We start from the raw sequence: 26,831 nt of genomic DNA, 5'->3' as shown, positions 1-26,831 counted from the left end.
GAATCGATAGATGATTACGTGTCTGTATTGAAGACTCTTGCCATTAACTGTCGTTTCGGTGCACTGCACGATGAATTTATACGCGACCAAATTGTAATGCAAGGGTCCAACGAGAACATCCAGGACAATCTGTGGGCAAAAGGCGAGTACCCATTGCAAAATATAATTGATATTGCTCGCAAAGCCGAACTTACAGGACGCTGTGCGAAAGCTATCCTCAATGAGGAGAAAGACAAGAAATCCAGTGAAAATGTGAGCAAAGTGAACGACCAAAAAACCACTACTAAACAAAATTGGGGCAGGAGTAGTCAAAAAACTGTTGGTCAAAAGCAAGAAACAAAGGTCTGGGGGCGTTGTTACAGATGTGGAAGTACATATCACTTGGCGAACGACCTTAAGTGCCCAGCCCGAGAGGTAAAATGTACCAATTGCGGACTGAAAGGTCATTTTGCCAAAGCATGCAACAGACGCAGAACCAGACAGGTGAGACTAGTGTCCGAAGAAAATGAGTACGTACAGGAAGAAGTAGATATGAACATGTTCGTACTCAACATAGAGGAAGGGAATAAAGGAGGCAGTACATATGTAAGTGCAACCAAAACAAAAAAACCTATGTGTGAAATGACTATTGGTGGAGTGAACATAAGCATTGTTGCGGATTCAGGGTCACCCTACACCATTGTAAATGAGAAGGTGTGGATAGCTAAATTTAAAGACAAGTTAGGAGACAAACTAATCAAACCTGACATAAAGATAAAGTCTTTCACGGGTGAACCCATTGAAGTGTGTGGTTACCGTAATCTTTTGTTCGCCTACAAAGGAAGAGAGGCTCAAAGCAAACTCTATGTTTCAAAAGTTGGGCCATCTGTTCTAGGTTGGATGGACCAGGGGGAACTAGGCATCATACTGGATCCCAGAAAACTTGACCCCGTACTGGTGGTGACAGAACGGGAAGATTCGTGTGAAAGCTTATGTCGCGAGTATCCACAGGTTTTCAGCAAGGAAATCGGTGCTCTAAAGGGGTATCAGCACAAGATCAGACTGAAACCTTTCACCACTCCAACTGTACACAAGGTAAGAAGTATACCTTTCGCCATCAAGGGTGAAGTCAAGGAGCAATTGAAGAAACTGTTGGATGAAGGGATAATTGAGAGAGTGGAAGCGTCTGAATGGGTCGCACCATTAGTTGTTGCCAAACGACCAAATGGCAAATTGAGGTTGTGTGTCGACTTACGAGATCTCAATAAGAACATTGTGATTGAACAGTACCCATTACCCAAAATAAATGAGATGCTCGCAACCACAAAGGGGGTACGGTGGTTTTCAACAATCGACCTAAAGTCAGCCTACCACCAAGTGCCACTCCACAAAGAGAGCAAAAAACTAACGACTTTTATCACGCCTTTTGGCTGCTATAGGTTCACAAGAGTACCTTTTGGGCTGGCCTCCGCAGCCGCTATGTTCCAACGCTTAATGCATAATCTGTTTGAAGGGGTGAATGACATTTTGATCTTCCAAGATGACATTTTAGTCATGGGAAAAACTAAAGTGGAACATGATATGAGAGTGAGACAGGTGCTAGATGTTTTAAAACAAAAGGGGTTGACCGCCGAGTACAACAAATGTAAATTTGGGTGCAGCTCTGTAAACTACCTGGGCCATCGTATAACAGGGGATGGCATCAGCCCTAAGAAAGAACTCATGGATGCCATACAGAATGCACCAGTACCGACCAATAAGGATGAATTGAGATCGTTCCTAGGGATGGTAGAATTCTATTCAAGATTTATCAAGAACTTTTCCCACAAGACATACGATTTAAGGCAACTGCTCAAGTTGAAGAACAAGTTTATATGGTCAGAGGACTGTGACTGTAGCTTTAAGAACATTAAAGATGAAATGTGCGCAGCACTGCCCCTCAAGGGATATGACACGACCCTTAAGAGCTTCGTAACGACGGACGCAAGCAACAAAGGGTTGGGGGCGGTACTCTCACAAAAAGATGCGGAAGGAACTGAATACACCATAGCCTTTGCGTCACGCTCTCTCACACCCTCTGAAGAAAACTTTTCAGTAATCGAACGTGAGGCGTTAGCGTGTGTGTGGGCTTTGGAACACTTTAGACATTTTGTGTGGGGCCGCAAGGTTACCTTATGTACGGACCACAAGCCGTTGACAAAGGTCTTCACCACCAAAGGTTTGTACACTGCCTCACCACGTCTAGCTAGGCTATCTGTCCGGTTATTTGATTATATTTATGAGATCGAATACGTGCCTGGAGTAAAAAATGTGGTCGCTGACTTTCTCAGTAGAATGCCTGTAGTGCACCAAAACCAAGAGACACCCACAGACGTGGAAGAAAATGCCATAGCTGCGGTCCTGGAGCAGATTAGTAACATATCCAGAGACGAATGGTTCAAGGAACAAGAAAAAGATGGAAATATTAGACAGGTATTGTCATTCACGAGGGACGGATGGTGCAACAAAAGAGAACTCAATGACCAACTTCAAGCGTACTGGGAGGTTAAAAACGAGCTGTCACTTGAAGATGGTTTCCTTCTCAGGGGAGGAAAGTTCATTCCTCCTTTCAGGCTTAGGAGCAAACTACTTGATGCATGTCATGAGGGCCATTTAGGCATCAGCAAAACCAAAGAGAGAGTAAAAAATCTGTACTGGTGGCCTGGTGTCGGGTTGGAGGTGGAACGAACAGTGAGGGAATGTGCGCTTTGCATGTCAGCAGACAAGACGCAAGTCACATTTAGACCACCTCTCCATCCCCTGACAAGCCCGAACATGCCTTGGGAGAGGATTGGCATAGACGTAATGGGTCCCATCACTGAAGAACACGAGAAATGGTACGTCTGTGTCATGATTGATCATTTCTCCAAGTGGCCAGAAGTGCTGTTCACTCAAAATCCTGAAGCAGTGAACATTGTTAAATTCATGGATAGCATCTTCTGCCGCGAAGGTTTACCCAAGGTTGTGGTGAGTGACAACGGAACACAATTCACGTCTGAAATATTCCAAGAATACGTGAAAAGGCACAACATCTGCCACAAGACCACATCAGTGTACCACCCGGCGGGGAACGGTGCAGTAGAACGTTTCAATAGAGTCATCAAGGGCATAATACAAATAGCCAAGCGCAACGGATTGCCATGGAAAAATGAAACTATGAAGACTGTATGGGCGTACAGGATCACCCCGTGCGAGTCCACAGGACACAGTCCATTTGAACTGATGCGAGGAAGGACGCCATTGTCGAAGGACAATGTGGGTTGGATCACGGCGGCGAGAAAGGTTGACTGGTCAGCTAAGTTGGTACAAAATAAACTTGCCGAGTCACAAGCTAGGGCGAAGGCATACTATGACAAAACCCATGGTAGTAAAGCTGTAGAACTCAAAGAAGGGGACTATGTAAAGGTGAAGAAAAGTGGACACATCGCAAAAGGGCAAGAGAGGTATACCCCGCCGTACCAAGTCCAGAAAGTGTATTGCAACTCAGCACTCCTGAGTGACGGAAAGGTGTGGCATTTTTCGAAATTATCTGCAGTCAAACATACTAATGAAACACCAATCGGATCAGACTATCCCTGCTTTGAACCAGCTAACCCTTATGGGTGCAGGCAAACCATAGACTACGATTCAGAGAGTGAGGTGCCCATGGAAGGAATGACTAGTGCCGACCCAGCAGTGTCGAGTCCACCTAATCTAATTTTGGTGCCTAGACCCATGGAAGACGTGGTCAGACGAAAGTTGCCCAAGACACCAAGTCTGGACAATGCACCACTAGCGACCACAAGCAGAACAGGCAGACTCCTGGGTCCCCCAGCTAGGCTTAAAGACTTTGTTTGTGAATGAACCTCATCTTCTCACCCATTGTGTTTCTTCCTTCCCTCTTCTCCATAGGGAAGGGGATGTGTTGTGTTTACCTTTGTCCCTGCGTGGACACCGTTGTCTCCTTTGCTAATTGTCCCAACTGATACGCCGTATCAGTTGTGACGTTCGTGCCTTGACGTGATCAGCTGCCGTTTGTTTTGACAGTTGACAGCTGACCACGCAACGCGCCACATGTTCTGCCGGCTCCGCTGTTGGAGCCTCCGTGTTGGTTTGAACAATAAAGTTGTTCTTCACGAAGACTTCGACTTCTATTATTTCAACATATTTGTGTGTAAACAAACAACTGTAAAATGGTGAAGGTTAAAAAGTTAGGTGACAGTCGCACTGTGAAGCCTACTCCTTCCAGCTGTGCTACTGTCAGAGTAAAACAACATAAATGATTCAGTTATCTACGACGCTCTACTATCATTACAATGTCACTTCTGTGCCGGCTCAAGATCAGACAGGTGATAAATAAACACAGCTGTGCGGAGGGCACGCACTATCCTGCGGAAGCACACCACTGCTGCCCAATCAGAACCTGCACTGGCGCCCGAGTGTGGGCGACGCCCGCCCACGTGATGTCTGGCGCCCGCTGCGCTCTCCCTCCGGGCCGGCCCCGCCCGGGCTCTACTTGAGCCACGCACTGGCCCAAGCCCCGGCGCAGGCTTGAGGGGGAGCCGCTCCCGAGGATGGAGGTCACGGCGGGCTCGGGCCCATGGGGCGGGGGCGCTGTTCGGCGGAGGACACTCACCGGGGTCCGGGCCTCCAGCTCTGTCCTGCGGGTCCGAGCCAAGGTCCCTTGCGTGAGCTCAGGGCGCCGCCATGACAGTCCGAGCGGACAGGGCAGCCATTGGTGGACGCCGAGGACCCGCCCATGGTCATGACGACGGCACACGCGCTCACGTGAGCGGTCAGCACTGGCTTGATCGACCGCGAGAACCCGCCCACAGCAAAGACGAGGGACCGCCCATAGTCATGACGACAGCACACGCTCTTCAAACGCGGGCAGCATTGGCTGGGATCGACCCCGAGGACCCAACGTTAGCAACGACGCACGCTCACGTCGCGAAAGAGGTGAACGGCCTGACGTCTGCACCAGAGCGTGAGGTCGAACGTTGAAGACGCACGCTTCTAGCGGGCACTTTGGGCTGCCGGTGCTGCTATGTTTTAACCTACGATTGGTCTCTCTGGGCCTTTCCATATGTCCTGCCTGGCTCCTTATAAAAACAAGCATTTGCAATGCAATAGGTGTCGCATTACTGAAAGTTTGAGCTATTGGCGTTGCATTGTTATTTGCAACACCTGCATTGCAAACGCTTGTTTAGGTCGAAACCTAGGTGACAGTGCAGCTACCTGGTTGCCAAGGAAGACTTCAGTTTTCTAAATCTTGATACAGATGGATGACAGCCGACACGTGTTTCGTCACGTATAGTGACTTCCTCAGGGCTGTGAAGAGAATGTCAAGATCTTAGTTTACACCAGACACCATCAGTGTGTCGATTTGCACATTAGTGATTTGGTTCAATCTGTTATCTGCGACAAAACTTGTTTCTTCGAACCTTTACTAGGTTCTAAAATTCTTGGGTATATATATTTTCTTTCCTCTTAATTGTTCAATTTATATTTTGACTATAGTCACATTTAATAGTGTGTTACTGTTTATTGTCTATTTCCAAACCTCTGCTCTCCATTACATACTCCTAACAGAACCATATCGTACGTCAGAGTCCTGTTTCGAAATTATCTACACTCAATATTGCGCGTCAACAGAAGTTCAATTTTATGCTTGACATATAAAGCGTCCAAAGACTCTTTCCATAGGTCAGTACTCATATTCCACTTTGGGACTCAACGTTCTACCTTCTTCACACCGGATGTGGTGATGGGGACAATCTAATCCTCTAATCTAATTACCTTACTGGTCACATCACTCTCTTTTTTCGTTTCCATATTAGCACTCTTCCAAACCAACTCACGTTTTTCTCTCTCTTCTCCCATTCTTTTCATCTTAAAAACTCCCATATTTTGTGTATTTCTCATAATAGAACTGATAATAACAGATTGAACCAAATCACTAATGTGCAAATCGACACACTGATGGTGTCTGGTGTAAACTAAGATCTTGACATTCTCTTCACAGCCCTGAGGAAGTCACTATACGTGACGAAACACGTGTCGGCTGTCATCCATCTGTATCAAGATTTAGAAAACTGAAGTCTCCCTCTCACGAAATAACAACTAGAACTAAATACACTAGGGAGTTCTGATTTTTTGCTCATGAATGTGTTCTTCCTTTCTGTAAAACTTATGTATTAAATTGCTTTCTGACATATACTTTTGTGAGGACCTAATCTGTTCCGTAGCCAGTTTTTCATTATTGTCATTGTGTCCTTCTCTTTTTTTGGCTAATAACCATTAAGAATATTATATGACTCCAGAGTGCCGGGATTAATTTATGTACAAAATCTGTTAATTACGGGGATTGCTTTGCATGATACGTATAATTCAGCACTCAGGTAGTAGGGTGCTTTCTAATCCCGAGCGGCACCACTTATCCAATTTGTTACCGATTTCACTGTTTCTCCGGCAAGTATTACTATACACCCAATTTGATGTCAATGATTGCTATGATGTGCATCCTCTGATACATTACTACCCCAGTCTTTTGCTGGTTGCCAAGGGCTTCTAGGGGCATGCTGAAAGCTACCCTGGAAATGCATTACACCTATTGCTTCAGTCACCAGGTGGGCGATGGACAACCAAAAGACACTCTAGCTTGGCAGCGCTGGCCGGCATGGCGGGGCCACTTCCCCTCTTTCCTTCACCTCTCAACTGTATGGAGGACTCTGATACAAACAGCAGGCAATCTCCGAAAGAAAGTGACTTCAAAAATTCAACTTTATGTACAACATAGATTTTTCTACAACATAGTCATATACTCTCTCATTATTGCCCCCACCCTCGGTGACAACAATTTTGAACTTGAGGGCATTACCATCCTTTACTGCCTTTGAGGTAACTTCTAAGGCACTCGCGATAGTTCTTTCAGCGTCTCATCCTTTCAGCACTGAGGAGTTTTCAATTTTCTATACAACGAAGTCCTAGTTGTTGCTGATTTTGCCTCCACAACTAACAGGCATTGGCAAAGCGAATAGCCCAGGCTTGTAGGAGTGATGTCACTTGTATTATATATCTGGATGCAGTGAACTACAAGTCGTGCGGCACACTATGCTAACCACAGATTTGTGGCTGAAGTGTTTTAAGCCATGCCCTTAATTACATCAGCTACAACCCTTTGAGAGACCCCCACAGTTTTTTTTTTTTTTTATTCCACTTGAAGCCCTCTATATACACACAATCACCAAAAGGAAAGCGTCATGGATAAAACAATGCGTTGCTCTCAAACAACCAGAGTGCACATTGAAGAAATTAGGGAGAAGAAGGAAACATACATTTGACTAGGAAGTGTGCAAACGGTATTGAGTAGTAGGATTTGTATGGTGCCTACTTTATGAGGCGCTGAAGCGCTTACCCATAGGGATAGACAGGTACACACTTTTAAGATGTGTTTTGGAATGATGTATCTGTAACACCTGTCTCGAAGACACAGATTGTCTCAAAATCTTATTACATGGGAGATGTGTGGCACCGCGGCCAGGGTGACTGACTCAGGAATCTGGGGATCACGGTTCGATCCCTGGTGCCGGTGGCAGATTAGCCCAGCATCATGTGACTCTGGGAAATAGCTTGCTTAATCTTCCCGACAGCGCCTAGAGACCGTTACAGGTGATTGTTCGCACTTTACAAATGTGGATTATTATTAATACATCATGCCCCTATTCTGCACTAAGTTGGAAACAAATGTTAATACAGTACTGCTTGTGTTTGTCTTAATAAAAGATGGAGACTCTCTGCTTCATCTTCATAATGAAGTTCAAGAACGCTCGAGACACTGCTGCTCAAGGAGTGTATGCATAGATCTGAGCTCTCCTCGCCCTCCCTTTCAGAGGCACGGTATCTAGTAGAGCTATTCTGAGGTGTTAAGGAAGAGCAGCTAGGCTTGTGCGTGGCACGGTAAAGCGGGAGATGCCTCCTTCGTTTACATGCAGCTCACACGTGGAAACTTGCAGGGGCCATCTACGGTTATCATAGACTGTTTGAGGACACAAACGAGATGCAGGCTGGCAGCGCTTGCTGCTCCCATAAAGATGCGGCTGGATGAAATGCCTCACTGAGGTACTGAAAAACAAGGCAATAGCATACATATTGGCAGAGAATGGGAAGCTGTACATGCTTTGAAACATATAAGATGATGATGACGCACAAAGCCCCTTTTACATACCTCTTCTGGAGCAGTGAGACGTTTGAAGCACTGTGCCTGGAGGTGAGCGCCGCTACTGTAGGCTACCATGCTGAGAGTAGAGTATGGGGATGGCACAGAAGACGTTGTGCAGTGGCAGGAAGTAAAAAACATTTATTTTAAGGTGGACCACGAAAGATCGGGTGAAAAGCAGCAGCTGACAAAAGCACAATAAGCATTTCCTGCGGTAGGGCTGAATCTTCTCCCCTCTGACTGCCCAAAGGTACCTCAGGACTCGGGATGGTGCCTTTTTTACATAAAACCAATGTGTGGTAATGTGCGTGGCTGCGACGTGGGCGCCATGGGAAATAAATGTAGCTTGCCCCCGTATATCGAAATCATATGTGCGTGCAGCTGAAGCACCAGTGTACATAAAAGTAATGTGTGCGGCTGCGACAAAGGCGGCATGCAAATAAAAAAGTAGTTCACGCCCGTGTATAGAAAACATATGTGCATGCAACTGAAGTGGGCGCCATTGGAATAAATAAGTAGTCCCCTCAAACATACACAAAGACCTACAGTGTAAGGAAACTGTAGTTGCCCGATGCTCCAGCCCTAAAAACGGAAGTCATCTATCGGTCGCACCGACCAGTAAAAAGTGTGGAAATAAAAGCGATGCAGGAATAAACAAATGGCAAGCAGGAGGCAGGATAACACTCAGTACGAGAGATTACAGCTGGTCTGCACAGCGCATGCGCGCTGATGCTCGACCTAATAACTATTTACTAGTGGTATTCACCTGGGAAACAGGAGGCTCTAGAGAACCCTATTACAAGTGGCATAGCTGCCAAGGTTCAGACTGCTTTGTGTCACATTTTCATAATTTTATTTTAGTGTAATTATGAGTGACTCTTGCAAATTCAAGCAATGAAGACGAGGGGAAACATAAATAGGAGAAATTACACCCATTCGAGCAACGAGAAACTCTTAAGAAGTTAAGTGGTGCAGAGCACCACAAAAATACGCAGCCAGGAAACAAACATTCTGTGACATTCAAATACTATGATTCTTTATTGTGTTTGGTGGGTGATCGCACAAAACAAGTGTTTACTTCAGATTAATATACTGGCACAGTGACACTCTTTCAGGCACCTCTTTAGTTGAAGTTCTCAGGGACTAGGATTGAAACAGGTTGCAGAACGAGACCTGTAAGAGTAGAGAAAGTGTGGAAAGGATGTAAATGAGAATGTAAACTTGCAGCAAGGTGGGTAGCGAAAGCTGCAGGAGAAAATGGGTTGAACTTGCAAAACGAAAAGGAGGGAAATCAGTAACAGAGTATGGTATTCCTTCTCCCCTTTCTCTTTTGTTTCTATGTTTCTCTTCTCTGCATACCTTTTCCTATCCTTTACAAACAACCACTGTTCAAACTTCAAACCCAGGTGATAGTCTTATCTGTCCTGCACTAACGTTGTCGAGCCCCTGCTGCTCTAACTGGTTAGATGCCTCAATTAATGTATGCCTGCTACTGCTGGGATCTACGAGTTCAGGTCATATCAGTGACAGAGTCGCCCAGCTAAATTATTCATTTCTTCGCATGTCTGTAAAAATTAGTGCCAAGTCTGTTGCATCACTAAAGTTCTTTAACTGTTGTCAAAAGTGCCCGTGTTTAAGGAAAATTATGTATGCCTGTCATCGTACGTTGCTCAGCTAACAGGTCACTGGCTTCAAGGGGTTTCTGGCATCGTGTTGAAGTATATGGCAGCCGAAAACTAACCAAGGTGGCAAAGAAGAGGTGTATAGTCGCAAAGGAGTCAGTCAATACACACTGTACTCATGGTCTCGCTCAATGGACAGCCGCTGGCAGACAGCACGCACCATGCTACAGAGACGAGGCTGCCTCAGTGAGCAGCTGATAGATTTGCTTTTGGCGCTTAGCGTGCAGTCAATCAGTGGGAGATAGATCGACAGAGCAAGGCACTATACTCAGACTAATTTACTTAGTTTGAAAGGCGAGTGACAGCAAATGGTTTACCCTGGGCTCCGCCTTCTCATACTCCAAGTAAAACCTGGCCACAACGACTCCCTCTGAAAACACGCCTTCTGCATTCAGATTCACTCAGGCTCAGCTGAGCTGCAGTGTGTGCTTTTGGCTCCAGCAGCCACCAATGTCCCGTGGGGATGGCTGCCCCGGCAGTCGTGGGTATCACCATGATTTGAATTTACCGCCGCAGCCAGCCTCCCACAAACTTTAACAAGCATTGGCATAGCCAATAGGTCTCGCCTTTGGGACCTTATAAGTGTTTAGCCATGCAACAGTTAATGTTACTGCACCAAGGATATTGTGCTGGATAACTAAACACTTAAAACGGTCCCAAAGGCGAGACCTATTGGCTATGCCAATGCTTGTTAGCATTTGAGTGTGATTATAGAGGTATGGGCGAAACCGTTTAGGGCCGTTCCGTCAAGAATTTGATGGCCTGTGGTGTTGAAAGCACTGCTAGATAACAAGGGTATAAGAAGTCGGGAATGGGCACAAGTGAAGGGTATGACATGAAATTCCAAATGTCAAAATCATAAAATGTGTGATTTAAGATATGGATGTCGTTTAAGAACAAATGTGTTATTTTCTTGAAAGTTAAAAACAACCAATAACTGCATTGTAAATAGAGACGCGAGTTTTCCATTTTTACTATAAATGCTTCCCTCTCTTTATTTTAAAAATCACAAAGAAGTAGAGGTTAAGGGTCTGATTTGCAAAGGGACTTACGTGTAGTAAAGGTACAAGTGTGGAGTCTCTGCACTCTGGGCAGCCTCTCTGTCCAGCACACTGCAGTGAGTGCAGTGCGGAGATTCTGCCATGAGTGAAGAGACACGTAACTTTATTGCATATTAGTCCCTTTGTGATTTGAGCCCTAAGCCTTCATTTAAGGGTCTCACCATATGTTCAATCATGTCTGCTAGATCAAACGTTATGCATATAATCAGAAGCCCTAGTATTAAAACATGCCATCTTGTAATGTGCCATACATTGTCATTACCTTTTCTGTTTGCGAAAGGCACCAGTTATCGAAAGTAGTAAAATAAACTTTTACTAAACTCACCTTGGTGAAACTGCAACGATTGCTGCTGCTTATTGAGGAGCATAAGGGCTGGTACCCAGCTAATGCCCCGTGCGCTCATTGAGAAAAGTGTGGGGTGACCAGCAATATCAAAGGAGAGGCAGAACGATCTAAGAGTATGAGCATAGACAAGAACAGAGGAGAGGATAGGATAGTGGAATGAAGGGTCCCGAACACAGGAGAGGGTTGAGTAGTCGGTTACAGGACAGGCAGTCAGTGCGAAGGGAAACGCAGGGGAAACTGTTGGATGAAAGAGGCAAAGATTTGATGAAGGGAGGACGAAATGGTTACAGGGGGGGGGCACAGGGTGGATTAGCTACTTTTAGAACAGGAAACGTTTGTTAGGAGGATGTTGTGTTAAATCATAATAATGTAACTGCGCAGGGTTGAGGCGAGTGAGGACTTGAGCACTGTGGACTAATTATAGTGTTAATCTTGGAGCAGATGTAGCAGGGTGAAGTCATGAGCAGGTAAGGATGAAAAATAGAATACTGATAATTGAAGATGATGGAGAGAGTAAAGAGCTGAAGGTTTGCACAGAGCACTTGTGGATGGTGAGGTAATGAGGTCCTGGAAATAGATAGATTTGACACCTCCTAGATCATTATGCAGTGTATGAAGGGATTGCTTATTAACCAAGAAGTTAGCAGTGAATATGTGCTTTCGCCATTTATGTACTGCTGCCCTCATTTACTGTTATGCGCTCTTATTTCAAGTGTAATTCATGGCTGAGGCCTATCTTTGGTACAAGGTGGATAATGAAGCAGTTGTATGAGCTGTAGTGCAAGACTGAAGTGAGGTCTTTATGAAGATCACGTGGAAAGCAGTGAGAGCAGTGGGGTCCTGTTTCCTACAGCAGATGGGTACATGAGAGAGCGATCTACAAGGAGGCGAACTGATTTGCCTGTGAAATGTGTGATGTCAGATGGAGCGATGATGGGTTTAGCTTTGGATAAAGTGTTTGAAATTAGCATAACATTGAGTGGCTTACCTTGCTTGTGGGTGGGATTAAGGAAGGTGTCATTTGAGGAGTGATCAGACAGAAGTGGAGACACTGCCGAAAGCATCAGTAAAATATTTTGGCAAGTTATGGTCACACCAGTGAAAGCAGAATCGTTTGGTGAAGGCAATAAATAGGTGTGTAGCATAATTTCCACCAGCTGTAACTGAAAGCCATTACTATATAGTTACAGAGACGAATGCGTTTCCAGATGTTTGGAATGAAAGAGGCTTATGGTGCGAGTCCTAATGAGAAAACATCTTGTCATCCATAATAAAACACTGACCAAGGAGAGTAAGATCACATAGGTATGCTTTACTAAGGAAATACCTAAAACAAAACAAATGTTAGATTGGTTTTGAAATAACAGTAAAATCATGATTCTGAGTCTTAGGACCTGGAAGGCCAGTGCAATCAGGAGTGAAATACGGACAGTATTGGAGCATGCTAGTATAAACTATGTTCAGGATCCTTTGAGACACCTTTAAAAATACATTTTAATACAAGTAAAAGGGATAGCTCCTTTCCGCTCCTAAAGCGTCTTTTTTTTAACAAAATGCTGTATGGTGCTCTGTAAAACACGTTAGCGCCACCTGGTGTATTTCATGCATTACGGCCCCAGAAATGCTCTGCCAAATGCAATGGATCTCCGTCACATAAACAAAGGCAATAAAAATCAAACATCAAAGCGGCGAAAGTGAAAGTAATCGAGCAGAGCATCAAAGGGCTGGGTGAGAAGGGAGGGGGGAATGCAAGGGTCAAAGCGGCTAAAGTGAAAGAAAGCTATAGAGAAGGGAGGGGGGAGTGGGAGCAGTTGTGCACGTGCATGTGATCGTGCACTCAAGGTTTAGGCCAGCCAAAAGACTGTGGGTAGCATTTTGAAAATCCCACATACAAAATGTCTCTTCGAGCCTTTGGCTCAGCGAGACCTGAAAACAGCCAGCAACAGCAGGACGTGACGTCCTGCGGCACCGACTAAAGTCACAGTGTCACTTTCCTCAATCGGGCTGCTGATGTTTCAGTAGTTGCCATTGGGCACTGCCTTGTGACGCGAGTCAGATTCATGTAATGCCACGCCGAAAAATCCTTCCTATCCTACTCATACATTTATTGTTATTAGGAGCCAGTTAGCAATGCATGGCGCCCTGGCACTTTAGCTTTACTTTCACTCAGTATAACAGCGCTAGTATGGCTTGACAGCCAAGGCAGGCGCTATGCTTAATATGCATGACTTTCCATTTCAGTGCGGTGATGCGGACCACCAAACTGAAATGAGTTAGTCTAACGCCTGATGCGTGGTACTTTGCGGGACTGTTCTGGTTGGGTGAAACCTCCACATGATACCATTTCCTAGCCGTTGCACCTGCAAGTTTCCAGCGCTATAAAGGACACAGTGGTCCAGTTTATGCCTCCATTATTTTATTCTAGCAACTCAGCAAGCATTAAAACATAACTAATATAAAAACAAGCATTTGCAATGCAATAGGTCTCGCATTAGTAAAATGTAGAATTTTTGGTGTGTCAAATAATAATGCAATAGTAATGTTAACATTTTTATTAAAGTGATATTCAACAGTGTAGTTAGTTAGCATGCAAAACAGTCATTTAAGGATCACAGGGCAAGTGTGTAACTTAACAATAATATGCAAGGGACGGTAGGGAGCCAGCAAATGAGAGAGCATGACGTGTAAGCACGCCGTGCGTCGGACACGTGCATATGTTTTGAAAAAAAAAGTATTGCAAGACACATGCATATTTTTTTGTCTTTTAAGTTGCGCAAACGGAGCTGTACGCGTGCGAGCAAGAAAGGAACAGGCATGCTAATACGGCGCCAGCCGTACTCCTGCACATTTCCTGTCCTTGGAGTTTTGCTGAGGACGCCATACACGTGCACAACGGCGTCTTTGTACGCATGCAGATATTATGTGTGCGTTGCAGGGAGCTGAGCAGCTTTGGAGGACCAACATTGAAGTAGTACAATAAACTGTTACGTTATTTTTAAACAATAATGAGTAAGTGTGTGGCCTGTAGCATGCAAAGGCTTTGGGCTTGTGTTAATTTACTGCAGATTTTTTTGCTGGCAGTTGCAAACGCAGTAAAGCTGAGTGTTAGATTAAAGCCGCGTTGGTTACAGCAATGGCCTGGACTGTGTTAGTGACTTGAAAGTTTGTGAACTGGGAACGTCTCTATTTTATCCATTGTGGTTAACCTCAGCAGTGGATTGCAAACTAGAGGCAATAATAAGGAGAAACGGTATGCGTCCTTTGTTTTAACCCATTGTGGCATCGTACGGGTTCATTATGGCTGTGCTGAGACTGAAAGGAGGTAGAAGGGTGGCTGATGGCAGGCAACGTATTTTTGCCAGAGGTGGCTAGGAGTATGGAGGGGGCGAATGGTGAGAGGGCATCCAGGGTTTGGGAGATTTTAGTTATGCCCTAGGGCGATGGCAAAGTGTTCTAAGTTTTACGAGTGGTGAGGGGTATGGGAGAGGTGCAAAGCAGGAAGAGCTCGCTGGGAAATCGGAGGGCTGATCAGGGAGTTTGCTGGATTATCGTTGTTTGTGAGCGGGCCACTATATGTGGACAATGGAGGCTAAGTGCGGCTGCCGAGTGCTAGGCTATTTGCACAGAATATAAAGCTTTGTGTAGCGGGGGAGTTAGAGCTGTAACAGGCTTTGGGAAGTGTCTCTCTCCATTGTCTGTAGGCACATTTACCCATTTCAAATTTATCAATAACCAATTGAACCATGCTTGAAATAGGCTTGAAGTAGAAACGTTTGAAAACAGACTCAGATGACTAATCAGATTATTTCCTGATCTCCTCTAGGTGGGTACTAGATATAGTAGATCTTGAAGTCATGACACACCTGCTCAAGCACACTCCACAGAGAGTTGTCAGTACCTACTTTACACATGATCAACATGGCAAATGTGCCTACAGACAATGGAGAGAGACACTTCCGAAAAGGTATCCAAAGTTGATTTGCACGAGACAGTCTGCACTCACCAACAGCTACTTCATATTCCTTAATCCACTACATTGATATGGAAAGTTTGGATAAGAGCTTTATCTACACCAAGCCTTCATTCGTCTTCAGTGTTGAAAGTCACACCCCTAAGAGATGTGCAATGCTTCGATGTCTAAAGCCCTCCTAGAGAAAATGAAACGGACTGTTATTACTAATTAGGCAGATAACGGTTTCCTAGATAAATCTTCATTTGCGGGCCACTGCAACAGGAACAATAGGACTCAATTAAATCCCAAAGCCTAGTGTATATCAGCTGCAGTGTAAATCTAATCTAAATGGAAGTTTGCAGACAAAGGGATGTTGTTGTACAGAAACATATGAAATTGAGAGCTTACTTGCTGCGGTGGCTCAACTAAAATTATTTAGAACCCTGTACGACCTTTTCAAGTTCATTAATTCTGAAAATTCAAATTGTGAGCAATCTATTTTATTTGGGAACACAATCTAGCTCCAGACACAAGTGTCCCCATGAAGAGTTGTAACTTTTGTGGGTGTTGTCTGTTCAGGCACAGGAAATATATTGGGTAGCTTTGTCCAAAAGGCCTGGCACCTAGAATCGGTCCTGGAAAGCCTCATTTGTCACCAGGCGTAGATGACCCTTGAGCATCAGTGGGTGAAGATTGCTAAGAGGATCTACAGGAAAGATGGAACGACTAAGCAGTTGCACCACTGTTGAATCAGAATGGCAAACTGCACCTGCGACCTCCCTAGGACGCTATTAGGATCAACTCTGCTGCTTGGCTGCAAATCTGGGATGTCGCCCTGGGTAGAATTGCAGCCTGCCACCAGATTGCTGCCGCCCCGCAAATGTATTGCTCTGACCATAGTTTTGCGATGGATGCAATAGTAAAAAAATCTTTAGATGATATATTGGATTTTGTACCTCCCAAGCTGTTTAGGTACCTGGCAGGCCAAAATGTTTTCCATCTTTAGTGGCACACAATTCCTCCACCCATCTTTTCTCAAGGACTTTACTACAAAAGAGCCCCCTGATGAGATCCAGACAGCAGATATGCATTTCCAGCTCACCAGAGGACCATTTTCTTCCCATGGAGAGTGTCCTGCACCTCACCGAGTCCAGAACAGAAGATTGCCCTCCATTGGACAGTCCCATGTGAGGCAGTCGCCAGTGCAGTTCCTCTTTGGCATCTGCAGATGGAGGAATCGTGTCTCCATAAGAAATCCTTTTGTGGAGGTGAGCCGTCTTCAATCATTGTAGTGCACTATAATAAAGAGGGTCTGGAACTGAAGCTGAGGGAAGTCAAACAATCCTCACAGTTTGTCTCAAAGAAGACTTTCCTTTATCTCCTCTATTGAGTGAATCTTGGTAATTGGCAGCTAACAGGATACTCGCTGCATCGGTGTGCAACCCCAAAAACAGCAGTTGTGTTGTAGACAACTCGGATCTCCAAACATTTATTAGGAAACCAAGATCCTGAAAAGCTTGACCGCCATGGAAAGGTGATTGATGAGGAGATACCGATTGTGTCACGGCAAGATAATATTGTACACGAAGACTAACGTTGAACATCTTTTTCCAGCAAAGCTTCTTCAGTTGGTGAAACACCAGGGGGTGGAGGAGAGGCTGAACAGGAGAACTGAGAACTGAGAACTCGTAGTCCAATCCTGCCACTGAAACTGAAAGTCTGCAATGGGGTTTGGAACTAGGCATTGACAGATAACTTCCAGTCCATCTGTACTTTATTCAGGATTTATACAACTTCAGATTAATTACCACTCTGTGACCACCCCTATTTTGTCCAGGACAGGAAATATTGCTGAGAAAACCAGCTGAATGAAGTAACACTTCTTAGATAGATCCCCTAGCAGGAGGTGATTGCCCTCTTGAGAGATTCTCCATGGAAGCAGCAAACATTATTGGTGTTGGCCAAAAGTGTTGCATAACCTCAGGCTTTGATCTACAAGGTTTGCCTTTCCCACCGATGGGTGCCTGAAGTCGGTTCAGCACACCAACATTTGAGCATGAAAGTGTAGGTTGTTATAGCCTCAGACAACACTGCACAACAAACTTGTTGATGTGGTGTCCATGTTTTCTCAGTTACTAACAGTCTCTTAACAAGCATTAAAAATGCAATAGGTCGCTATGCAATACCATTAGCAAAACAAATGGCTTTAAGTTAAAGGCGAGACCTATTGCATTTTCAATGCTTGTTTTCTATTTTGCAGGTTCAGACAACCAAATAAACACCGATTAGCAATTACTTCACCATTGAAATCCACAGAAAGAACACACTGAAAACAGGACAGCCTTCATGTGTGATAACGACAAAAAGAAGGTTCGGCAAAAGAAAGAATTTTCCTAAGATCACACAGTTCGGTGATGCACAGAAGCCGCAACTGATCTTACATTTCCCAACACCACACTGTGCAATTCAGTCCCTGGTTGGGCAGCTCTTCTGACATCAAAGATTGATGCGTTGTTCTGACTTGTGTATGCACGATACTACAGAATGGGCGATAGGCAGAATCCATGTTATATTCTGTCGATGCTACAGAATGGGCGATAGGCAGAATCCATGTTATATTCTGTCGATACTACAGAATGGGCGATAGGCAGAATCCATGTTATATGTTGTCAGTTTTACGGAGCACAGACCGTGCCCAAGGATTAAGATCACTTCACAACAGACTACTTTGCACCTTTATTTCAGCAAAGGTTTCTTCTTCATTATTGTTTATACGAAAGTACTTTCAAGTATGAGCACCACTTGTACGAATGTATCCCTTTTAGTGAGTACTTCTCAGTGCAGTGGTATGATGTGCCGTTTTAATGTCAAAGATTCCACGTGTTAAAGAAATGCACTTTTTGAACTTTGGACATTCATATTTTAAGTGATGTTTGTTGCATGGTTCGCATGACTCATTTTCAGTGCTCGGCTCGTGCACGGGTTCTGTGATCCGAGCCAGACCCACGCCTCGGCTCCCCCGTTACTCTGTTGGCTCGCCCACCGCTAGAGGTGGCCCCCCGCCCCGCACCAAGGTCGTCAGCTGCACCCCTCATACTTAGGAGTGAAACAGTATTTTCTTTTGGTAATGACTGTGCTGTCGTGGTGTTTTATTGCTCGCGCATCACAGCATCAAGTTGACAACATGGAACTAAACATTGCCTCGATACAGACATGTTTGGTTTTTGGTTCCCATGGCAAACACGGGCACTGCACTTCAAGGGGGAACGCTGGCACGGATTCCCTGACACCAGCACTTCCTGGAAGTCTGAAGCGAGCAATTACTGCAAGTGTCTGGCAGGAGCGGTGCCAACGCGACACGCTCCAATAAGATAAGATTTGTTAAGCAGGAAAACTTTTTTTAATCTGATGAAGTGCAGGTGGGGAATCAAGAAGCAAACGCAGTGCAGGGTTGTGTGCAGAGGTCCTGGCTGGAGAAAAGAAAGAAGTGAATATTTGCACCCCCGTTGTGACGTACTCAAATGATAACACAATGCTAGGGGTTTAATTACTGTATGGTGTGGGTTGTGTGGTTTAAGGTTGTGCTCCTGGGAGCCTGCATTGTTTCATCTCTCGCTACAGCTTACGTTGCCCTATACTTACTGCTTTTTGTGGGTGTTTCCTTGAAGACTTGGTCCTGTGAGGCTGTGGCTGTATTTCTCTGCATCTTTCCTGCCGACCTCGCAGCACCCGCTCTGCGGGTGCTGCTTCGTGATCTGGGGCAGAGGCACTTTGGACGGCTAGAAGGAGCCGAGTTTCGTGGGCTCCTACAGGAAGCTTGCATCAGGGCTGCGAGCGTTGCAGGGACTCCATCTCCCAGGAGCCCCTGCCTGACCTAGAGACATCACCTGGTCCGCTCTCCCTGTTGCTCCGCCCACTGCCCACCTGAGGGGTTTTCTACCGCCTGCCTGCACTCCCTGAGTGGGTGTTTCCTTGAAGACTTGGTCCTGTGAGGCTGTGGCTGTATTTCTCTGCATCTTTCCTGCCAACCTCGCAGCACCCGCTCCGCGGGTGCTGCTTCGTGATCTGGGGCACAGGCACTTTGGACGGCTAGAAGGAGCCGAGTTTCGTGGGCTCCTACAGGAAGCTTGCATCAGGGCTGCGAGCGTTGCAGGGACTCCATCTCCCAGGAGCCCCTGCCTGACCTAGAGACATCACCTGGTCCGCTCTCCCTGTTGCTCCGCCCACTGCCCACCTGAGGGGTTTTCTACCGCCTGCCTGCACTCCCTGAGTGGGTGTTTCCTTGAAGACTTGGTCCTGTGAGGCTGTGGCTGTATTTCTATGCATCTTTCCTGTCGACCTCGCAGCACCCGCTCCGCGGGTGCTGCTTCGTGATCTGGGGCACAGGCACTTTGGACGGCTAGCAGGAGCCGAGTTTCGTGGGCTCCTACAGGAAGCTTGCATCAGGGCTGCGAGCGTTGCAGGGACTCCATCTCCCAGGAGCCCCTGCCTGACCTAGAGACATCACCTGGTCCGCTCTCCCTGTTGCTCCGCCCACTGCCCACCTGAGGGGTTTTCTACCGCCTGCCTGCACTCCCTGCGTGGGTGTTTCCTTGAAGACTTGGTCCTGTGAGGCTGTGGCTGTATTTCTCTGCATCTTTCCTGCCGACCTCGCAGCACGCTTCGTGATCTGGGGCAGAGGCACTTTGGACGGCTAGAAGGAGCCGAGTTTCGTGGGCTCCTACAGGAAGCTTGCATCAGGGCTGCGAGCGTTGCAGGGACTCCATCTCCCAGGAGCCCCTGCCTGACCTAGAGACATCACCTGGTCCGCTCTCCCTGTTACTCCGCCCACTGCCCACCTGAGGGGTTTTCTACCGCCTGCCTGCACTCCCTGCGTGGGTGTTTCCTTGAAGACTTGGTCCTGTGAGGCTGTGGCTGTATTTCTCTGCATCTTTCCTGCCGACCTCGCAGCACCCGCTCCGCGGGTGCTGCTTCGTGATCTGGGGCAGAGGCACTTTGGACGGCTAGAAGGAGCAGAGTTTCGTGGGCTCCTACAGGAAGCTTGCATCAGGGCTGAGAGCGTTGCAGGGACTCCATCTCCCAGGAGCCCCTGCCTGACCTAGAGCCATCACCCGGTCCGCTCTCCCTGTTGCTCCGCCCACTGCCCGTAATCCTCCCTACTTATTGGATACAGCATCCCGCTGTGCGGGAGCGTCGCCGGGCGAAGCCCGGGCCAAGGGCGGGCCCGTTTGTGCCCGTTCGTGACCGATCTTGTCCGGTCCAGGCCCCCCCTCTTGCTTCTGCTGCTACATTTTGCTACATTTTGCTATCTCTAGTGTGGGGAGATGTCTTGTCGTGAAACCAGGAGCAAGTCATCCCTAGCTGGAGCGGCCATTTCTGGAGGTATGGAGAAATATTTGATTAGAGCTAATACCCTCATTGACACTGAAATAAACGTTCTTGAGAAGCGTTTATCAAAGGAATTATCGGCCTTCAAAAGATCTTCCCTTGGTACTTTGGCTAATGCTAAAACCCCCGAACGACCTACAGAGTCTACTAACAATGCTGCGATGGGCCCTTTTTCAACATCTACTGTGACCAACTTGGCATCACTTGATCTGGACATTTTGGTTTACGAAATTCTCCCAGAAATTGATATGGTCCTTGATACTAATGTGCCCACTCCCTCAGACTCCGTTGTCACTTGTGATACTATACTAAATGGAGTTATTGAAGGGGTCGCAACTAAATGTAAAAGGCCGTATAACTCGAAACCTGGTGGCAAATCTAAAACAGCCAAACAAACATGATACCACCAACCCCACATCAGGTCTTTCTCAACACATACCTAGTTTGGACCTCTCTTTAGAAACTTTGGGAGCCCTCTTCAAATCCCTTTTATTCCCCCTAGAGTCTAAATTGGAACGCATAGAACTCCGTCTTACCAACATTGAGAAAACCTCTGCTGCTATATTAGCTACTAGATCCCCCAAGTCCAATACTTTTTCCAACTCCCAAATCACTCTTACTAACCTAGGTAATCTAGGCCCCTCCTTAGTGAATGATGCCGCTCCCCCTTCGCGTCCCCCAACGGGCAATCTAGCCCCGATTCAAAATAGCAACTCTAACATTCCCCCTTTGCTACCTGCAGGTCCAGTTCAATCTATGACCACTACTAACGGGGCCACAACTAATGGCCACATAGCTTCCCCACCCCTGATAAGATTGTCCCTAGACCATGTAGGCCTGACCTGCCCCCTGAAGCTAACCGCTTCATTGTAGTCCTGGCCGGTGTTCCTCCCTTAGAAGTTGGAGAAGCCGAGAATTTTCAATCTCTTAAAAATAAAGTCATTAAATGGCTGAACTGGAATAGACCCCTCCCGGCCCACCTTCATAATGAAATCATCTTGGTTAGAAGGGTACCTTGGCTGGGTAAAACTAGAAAGACTATAATCGGGGACTGTATCATGGTGAGCTTTAGAGACCCCAGAACAGTCTCGCACATATGTGCCGGGTTTAATAGATCCTTCAATTCCACCATCCAGACGCTGCCAGTGTCTTTTTTCTTTACCCCTATCCACTTGCACAATGACCAAGGCCGAGATAATTGGACGAGGGTTGAGCGGAGGGGTAGATTCCGTGGGTATGAAGCAAGACCGGCCCTGTTGTCTCCGGAGACTCCTTTCTGTGATTTTAACCGATTTAATTGTCTTAACAGTTTAGATGGAGTAGACTGACTATCCACATTATATTTCCCATTTTGCATCCCCCCTGCTACTGGTAATAGTTTAATAGCAGTTATGGGTAAAAGTATATCTATCGATCCAGCCCCGTAATGCCCCTCACCCCTACCCCTGCACATTTACTATCCCAGGGAGTTGACCCCTCTGCCCCACCCCATCTTCTTGTATCTACGGTCTCCCCTGTTGTTATCAGGCCATCACTGGGATTTACTAGTGTACCGGAGGTTATTGAACTAGCTCCATGTACCCCCGGCTTCAAATTTGCTAGCTGGAATATTGCTGGCTGGAGCCGGCAAAAGTCGTCCTTGGGCTGGAGCGAAATTCTTTCCCAGTTTGATGTCTTATGTTTACAAGAGACCTGGGTAACAACTGATATCATCCTTGATGGATTTGTGTCATATAACAACCCGGCACAAAGGTCCAATATGGGCAGGGCTAAAGGGGGGCTAGTAACTCTACTTTCTGTGAACCTCCCTGTTCGTGTGAAATCGCACCAGACTGTGGGTTTTCACTCGCAAATTTTAAGCATGGAACACAAAAGGGGCCATGTAACCCTGCTGATTAACCACTATAACAATTTGTTTGATGCTACAAATACCTCAGTTTTGGATGAGTTGGATGTAGCAGTGAGAAACATCTGCAAAGGCATCCATAAACCTCTTGATATCATCTGGGGAGGGGATTTTAATATTCGTACTTGCCCCCACTCTTTCACCAAAGTTTGCGGGTACGACGGGGATAATGGGGGAAACCGGGCACATTTTATACACTCACCATATGGCGACTCCCTCAACTCCTTTATGCTTAAACTGGATCTATTGATACATTCCCCGGCTGCAGACCATGAGGGTAACCCTGTACCGACTTTTGTAGGAAGGAACTTGGCTTCTGTTATTGACCATTTATTAGTTTCTGTTCATACTGTTCCATTTTGTATGGCTCCTATTGTTGTAGATTTTGGAAGTAGAGACCATAATGCCATCACCATGTTGATTTCTATTTGGGGGTTTCCGGTTAACATCCAGCGTATGATAGTAGAAGACTTAACCCCCTGTAGGCAGAATGGTATTCGTATCAAATGGCGTGTGGATAATTCCGAGAAGCTGCAGCATAAAATTGTAGAAATGGGGTCTGTAGCGATACTCAAATGTTTGGACTCAGAGGCTCCCCCCCAGTGCATTATAGCTGATTTTGTGGAACTGGGTACCATCATAAAAAGATCCCTCACCATCACCAAAGGCTTAACGAAGAAGGCAGCTACCGGTTGGTTTGATAATGCGTGTACCAAATCCCTCCAAGAACTTAAGCGGGCACTTTCTAAACAACCCAGAGATAGGGAGGCCATTATATACCTCAGGCTGTTATACAAAAAGCACCTAATACGTAGAAAACAAGAGCTAAGGGAGCTTGCCTGGGACGATTTGACTAAAGCAGCAGTATTGCGTGACAGTAAGCTCTTTTGGAATACGGTCAATAGCCCTTTTCTTGTAAAGGAAGATTTCCCTATATTATCAGCACAGGTTAGCGAAGATAATTGGGTATTATATTTTACAGAAATCTTTGACTCGGCTAAGGAGGACTGTGCTAGCCTTTCTACCGCCCTGTATGAACCTAAGCTATCCCTGGGTATTACCATTCAAGAGGTGGAAATGGCCATCAGCCAGAGCAAAGGGGGGAAAGCACCTGGACCAGATGGGGTCCCGGTTGACCTGTATAAATCCAACCCGGCACTTTGGAGCCCGCTCCTGACCCAGGTGTTCAACGCATCAGTTAGGGATAGTACACCATCCACCTGGAGTGAATCCATAATTTTACCGATCTATAAGAAGGGAGATAGAGGAGAGGCTAAGAACTACCGCCCTATCTCCCTTCTGGATTCCTCACTCAAGATTATGAGCAGGGTTCTACTGGTGCGACTGGAGGAATGGGCGGAGAAAAATAAAATTCTAGCTGAATCTCAATATGGCTTCCGTAAGGGTCTTGGGACAACAGAGCAGTGTATTAATCTCGATCTTATCATCGGGAAATACACTAAAGCGAAACAGGGCTCTTTATTTCTCTGTTTCGCTGACCTCTCAAGTGCCTTTGACCTAGTCGATCATACTTTGTTATGGTCCACTATATTGGAAATGGGAGCCCCCCCAGCAATAATATATTTCCTGGCCAGACTTTATAATAAGCTATCAGCCCAGATCCGCTTTGGCCAGGCCGGGGAATGTACCAGGAAAATCAGGGTCAAATCAGGCATAAGGCAAGGCTGTGTGTTGGCCCCGTTGCTTTTCTCCCTTTTTATAAACTCCATGGAGTCCGAATTGAAGAGGGTACATGCAGATTCCCAACAGGTTGGTGGTCACCCTGTCCCGGTCCTACTATATGCAGATGACACGGTTCTACTCTCGCGTACTCCGAATGGACTCCAAAACTTTATGAATTATTTTTACGACTTTATCAAGGGGAGAAAACTAAAAATAAATAACTCTAAGACCTTCATTATGGCCTGCGGGAAACGGATGAAACGTTCTAAACCATTTCATTTTAATAATCATAGAATTGAGGTAGTGGACAAATTCTGTTATCTTGGCATAACTTTTTTTTTTTTTTTTTTTTAAAACAATTTTTATTATTTTCTTTTACCACAGTACAGTACAGCAATTGTCGATTATTCAACCGTTGTTCAGCATATAACAAAGTCTGAAGCAGTTCAGCCCCCCACCTCCCGGCAATCCCCCCACACAAGCGCCCATCCCCAACAATCCCACCCCAAATGTTTACCATAAAGGCCTGCACCTCAGTCCGCATCAAGGGTCTCATCTTCAAGCGTTGGTGGTGGCTCGCATATATCTCCCCGATAAGTGTTCCATGCCCCCCATATTTTAGACCATTTTTGGGGACAACCCCTCCCTATGTACACTGAGCGTTCGGCTATCATAGCCCTATCCATGTCACGCCCCCATACAGACAGCAGCGGCACCTCTCCCACCCCCCACTTCTGCGCTATGTTCCGCTTAGCTAGCACGATGCCTACTGTGGCCCAACACTGAGCCTGCCTGCCCAGGTCGTTGGGCTCCCATACATTTAGCAGGCAGCGCCTGGGTTCCGGTGCAAGCGACACACCCCCCGCCTGGGACAGCGTACGCATCACTCGCCTCCAGTATTCTTGGATTTTTGGACACTCCCAGATGGTGTGGTAGAAGGTGCCTTCCTCCCCGCAGCCGCGCAGGCAGAATGGATGGGGTGCTCTTCCTATTTTGTGGAGTGTGTACCTGGTGTAGTAGGACCTATGCAGAATCCGGAGCTGTACCAACCGAAGCCTGGAAGGTATCCCTGCCTCCCGGGGGGACGCCAGCGCCTCCCTCCAGTCCGGGTCATCAAAGTCCCCGACATCAGTGGACCACCTCTCCCGCAGGGTGCCCATAGGGTCCGGGAGATTATTTATTAGCTTACGGTACGTGAATGATGTTGCCCGCTGGGGCATATAATCTGTGAGCAGCCTATCCTCCAGTGGTGACGCTTCCGGAACTGAGGCTCCAGGCCCCAAAACGGCGAGCAGCGCGTGTTTAATTTGTGTGTACCGGAACCATTCCGTGGGCGCCAGCTCGTATTGTTGTTGTAGGCGCGTGAAGGTGATCACTGCACCCTTGTGCCACATGTCGCCCACTGTGGAGATCCCGATGTCATCCCATTTGTCGAAGCCCCTGCTATGCCTAAGTCTCCCGAGCCGTTTCGCATCCCACAAGGGGGTGAGCTGGGTCAAAACTCCTCTCCATCCCAGCCGGGCCTGGGCCGCGTGCCACACGGTCACGGTTTGTCGCAAGGGGCCAATGAGTTCTGGGCCGAGCCTCCCATCGTACAGGGGCGACAACATACCTCTCGTGCCCAGTATGGCTCTATCCGCTTTAAATGCCGGATCCGAGTGCGGGGCATGGAGCCAATAATTGATGACCTTGAGTTGCGTCGCCCAGTAGTAAAGTTGGATGTCGGGCAGTGCTATCCCCCCATCGTACCAGCCGCGGGTAAGTTTGGACTGTGCAATACGTGCCGGTTGGTTGTGCCACAGAAGACTAGACACCTGCGCCGCGATTGAGCGGAAGTACGCCGGGGGCACTGGATATGGTGTGTTTTCGAGCACGTATATGAAGCGCGGCAGGGACATCATCTTAAAGAGCGCCGCCCTCCCCAGTAGGGTCAGTGGCAGCGCCCCCCAGTGACGGACGTCCCGACGAAGACGGTCCAACGGGGGCTGAAGATTCTTCTGATAGAATACCACTGGGTCCGCAGTGATGTGGACACCCAAATACTTGAACGACCCCTCCGCCACCCTGAGGGGGCAGTCCGCCGGTAGTTGCGGCGGAGGGCCACACAGCACGTACATGACGGATTTAGACCAATTTATCGTGTACCCCGACGCCTTGCCGAAGACCCTGCATATATTGAGTAGCGTGAGGATGGAGCGCCGTGGGGAGGCCAGGTACAATAGGACGTCATCTGCATAGAGAGAAACCCTGTCCTCCCATCCATCTGACCATCGGAGTCCCCTTATCGAGGGTTCCCAGCGTATCCACCCCACCAGCGGCTCCAACACAAGGGCAAACAATAAGGGCGACAGGGGGCAACCTTGGCGCGTGCCACGCGACAGGGGGAAATCGCCAGACATATGCCCGTTGGCCGCAACATGAGCCAATGGCTTAGTGTACAGGAGACGAATCCAGGCGCAGAATTTGGGCCCGAATCCCAGATGGCGAAGGACCGCGAACAGGAAGGGCCACTCGACCATGTCGAACGCCATTTGCGCGTCCAACGACAGAAGCACCGCCGGTTCGCTTACCCGACCCGTCCGGGCCAACACACCATGC

At 47.0% G+C, this 26,831-nt stretch overlaps 1 protein-coding gene across 3 annotated transcripts in view; it reads right to left on the bottom strand.

Moving 5' to 3' along the window:
* The window catches only part of UQCC5 (ubiquinol-cytochrome c reductase complex assembly factor 5), a 59,988-nt gene extending 51,061 nt beyond the window's left edge, over positions 1-8,927 (bottom strand). Inside the window, exons 1-2 of one of the 3 annotated variants that reach the window (XM_085624207.1) lie at positions 8,762-8,927; positions 8,225-8,294 (exon numbers count right to left, since the gene is read on the bottom strand). In XM_085624207.1, coding sequence (XP_085480333.1) covers positions 8,225-8,294; positions 8,762-8,814 — 123 coding nt within the window. In that variant the 5' untranslated portion in view covers positions 8,815-8,927. Of the gene's footprint in view, positions 1-4,633; positions 4,805-8,224; positions 8,589-8,761 lie in introns of those variants that run through there. The other 2 variants (XM_085624208.1, XM_085624209.1) reach the window with 2 other exon arrangements.
* Between the last annotated feature and the right edge of the window lie 17,904 nt (positions 8,928-26,831).

This window comes from Triturus cristatus, chromosome 9, assembly GCF_964204655.1.
Source record: "Triturus cristatus chromosome 9, aTriCri1.1, whole genome shotgun sequence".
Lineage (NCBI taxonomy): Eukaryota > Metazoa > Chordata > Amphibia > Caudata > Salamandridae > Triturus > Triturus cristatus.
This window is presented reverse-complemented; position numbering and strand designations above follow the sequence as displayed.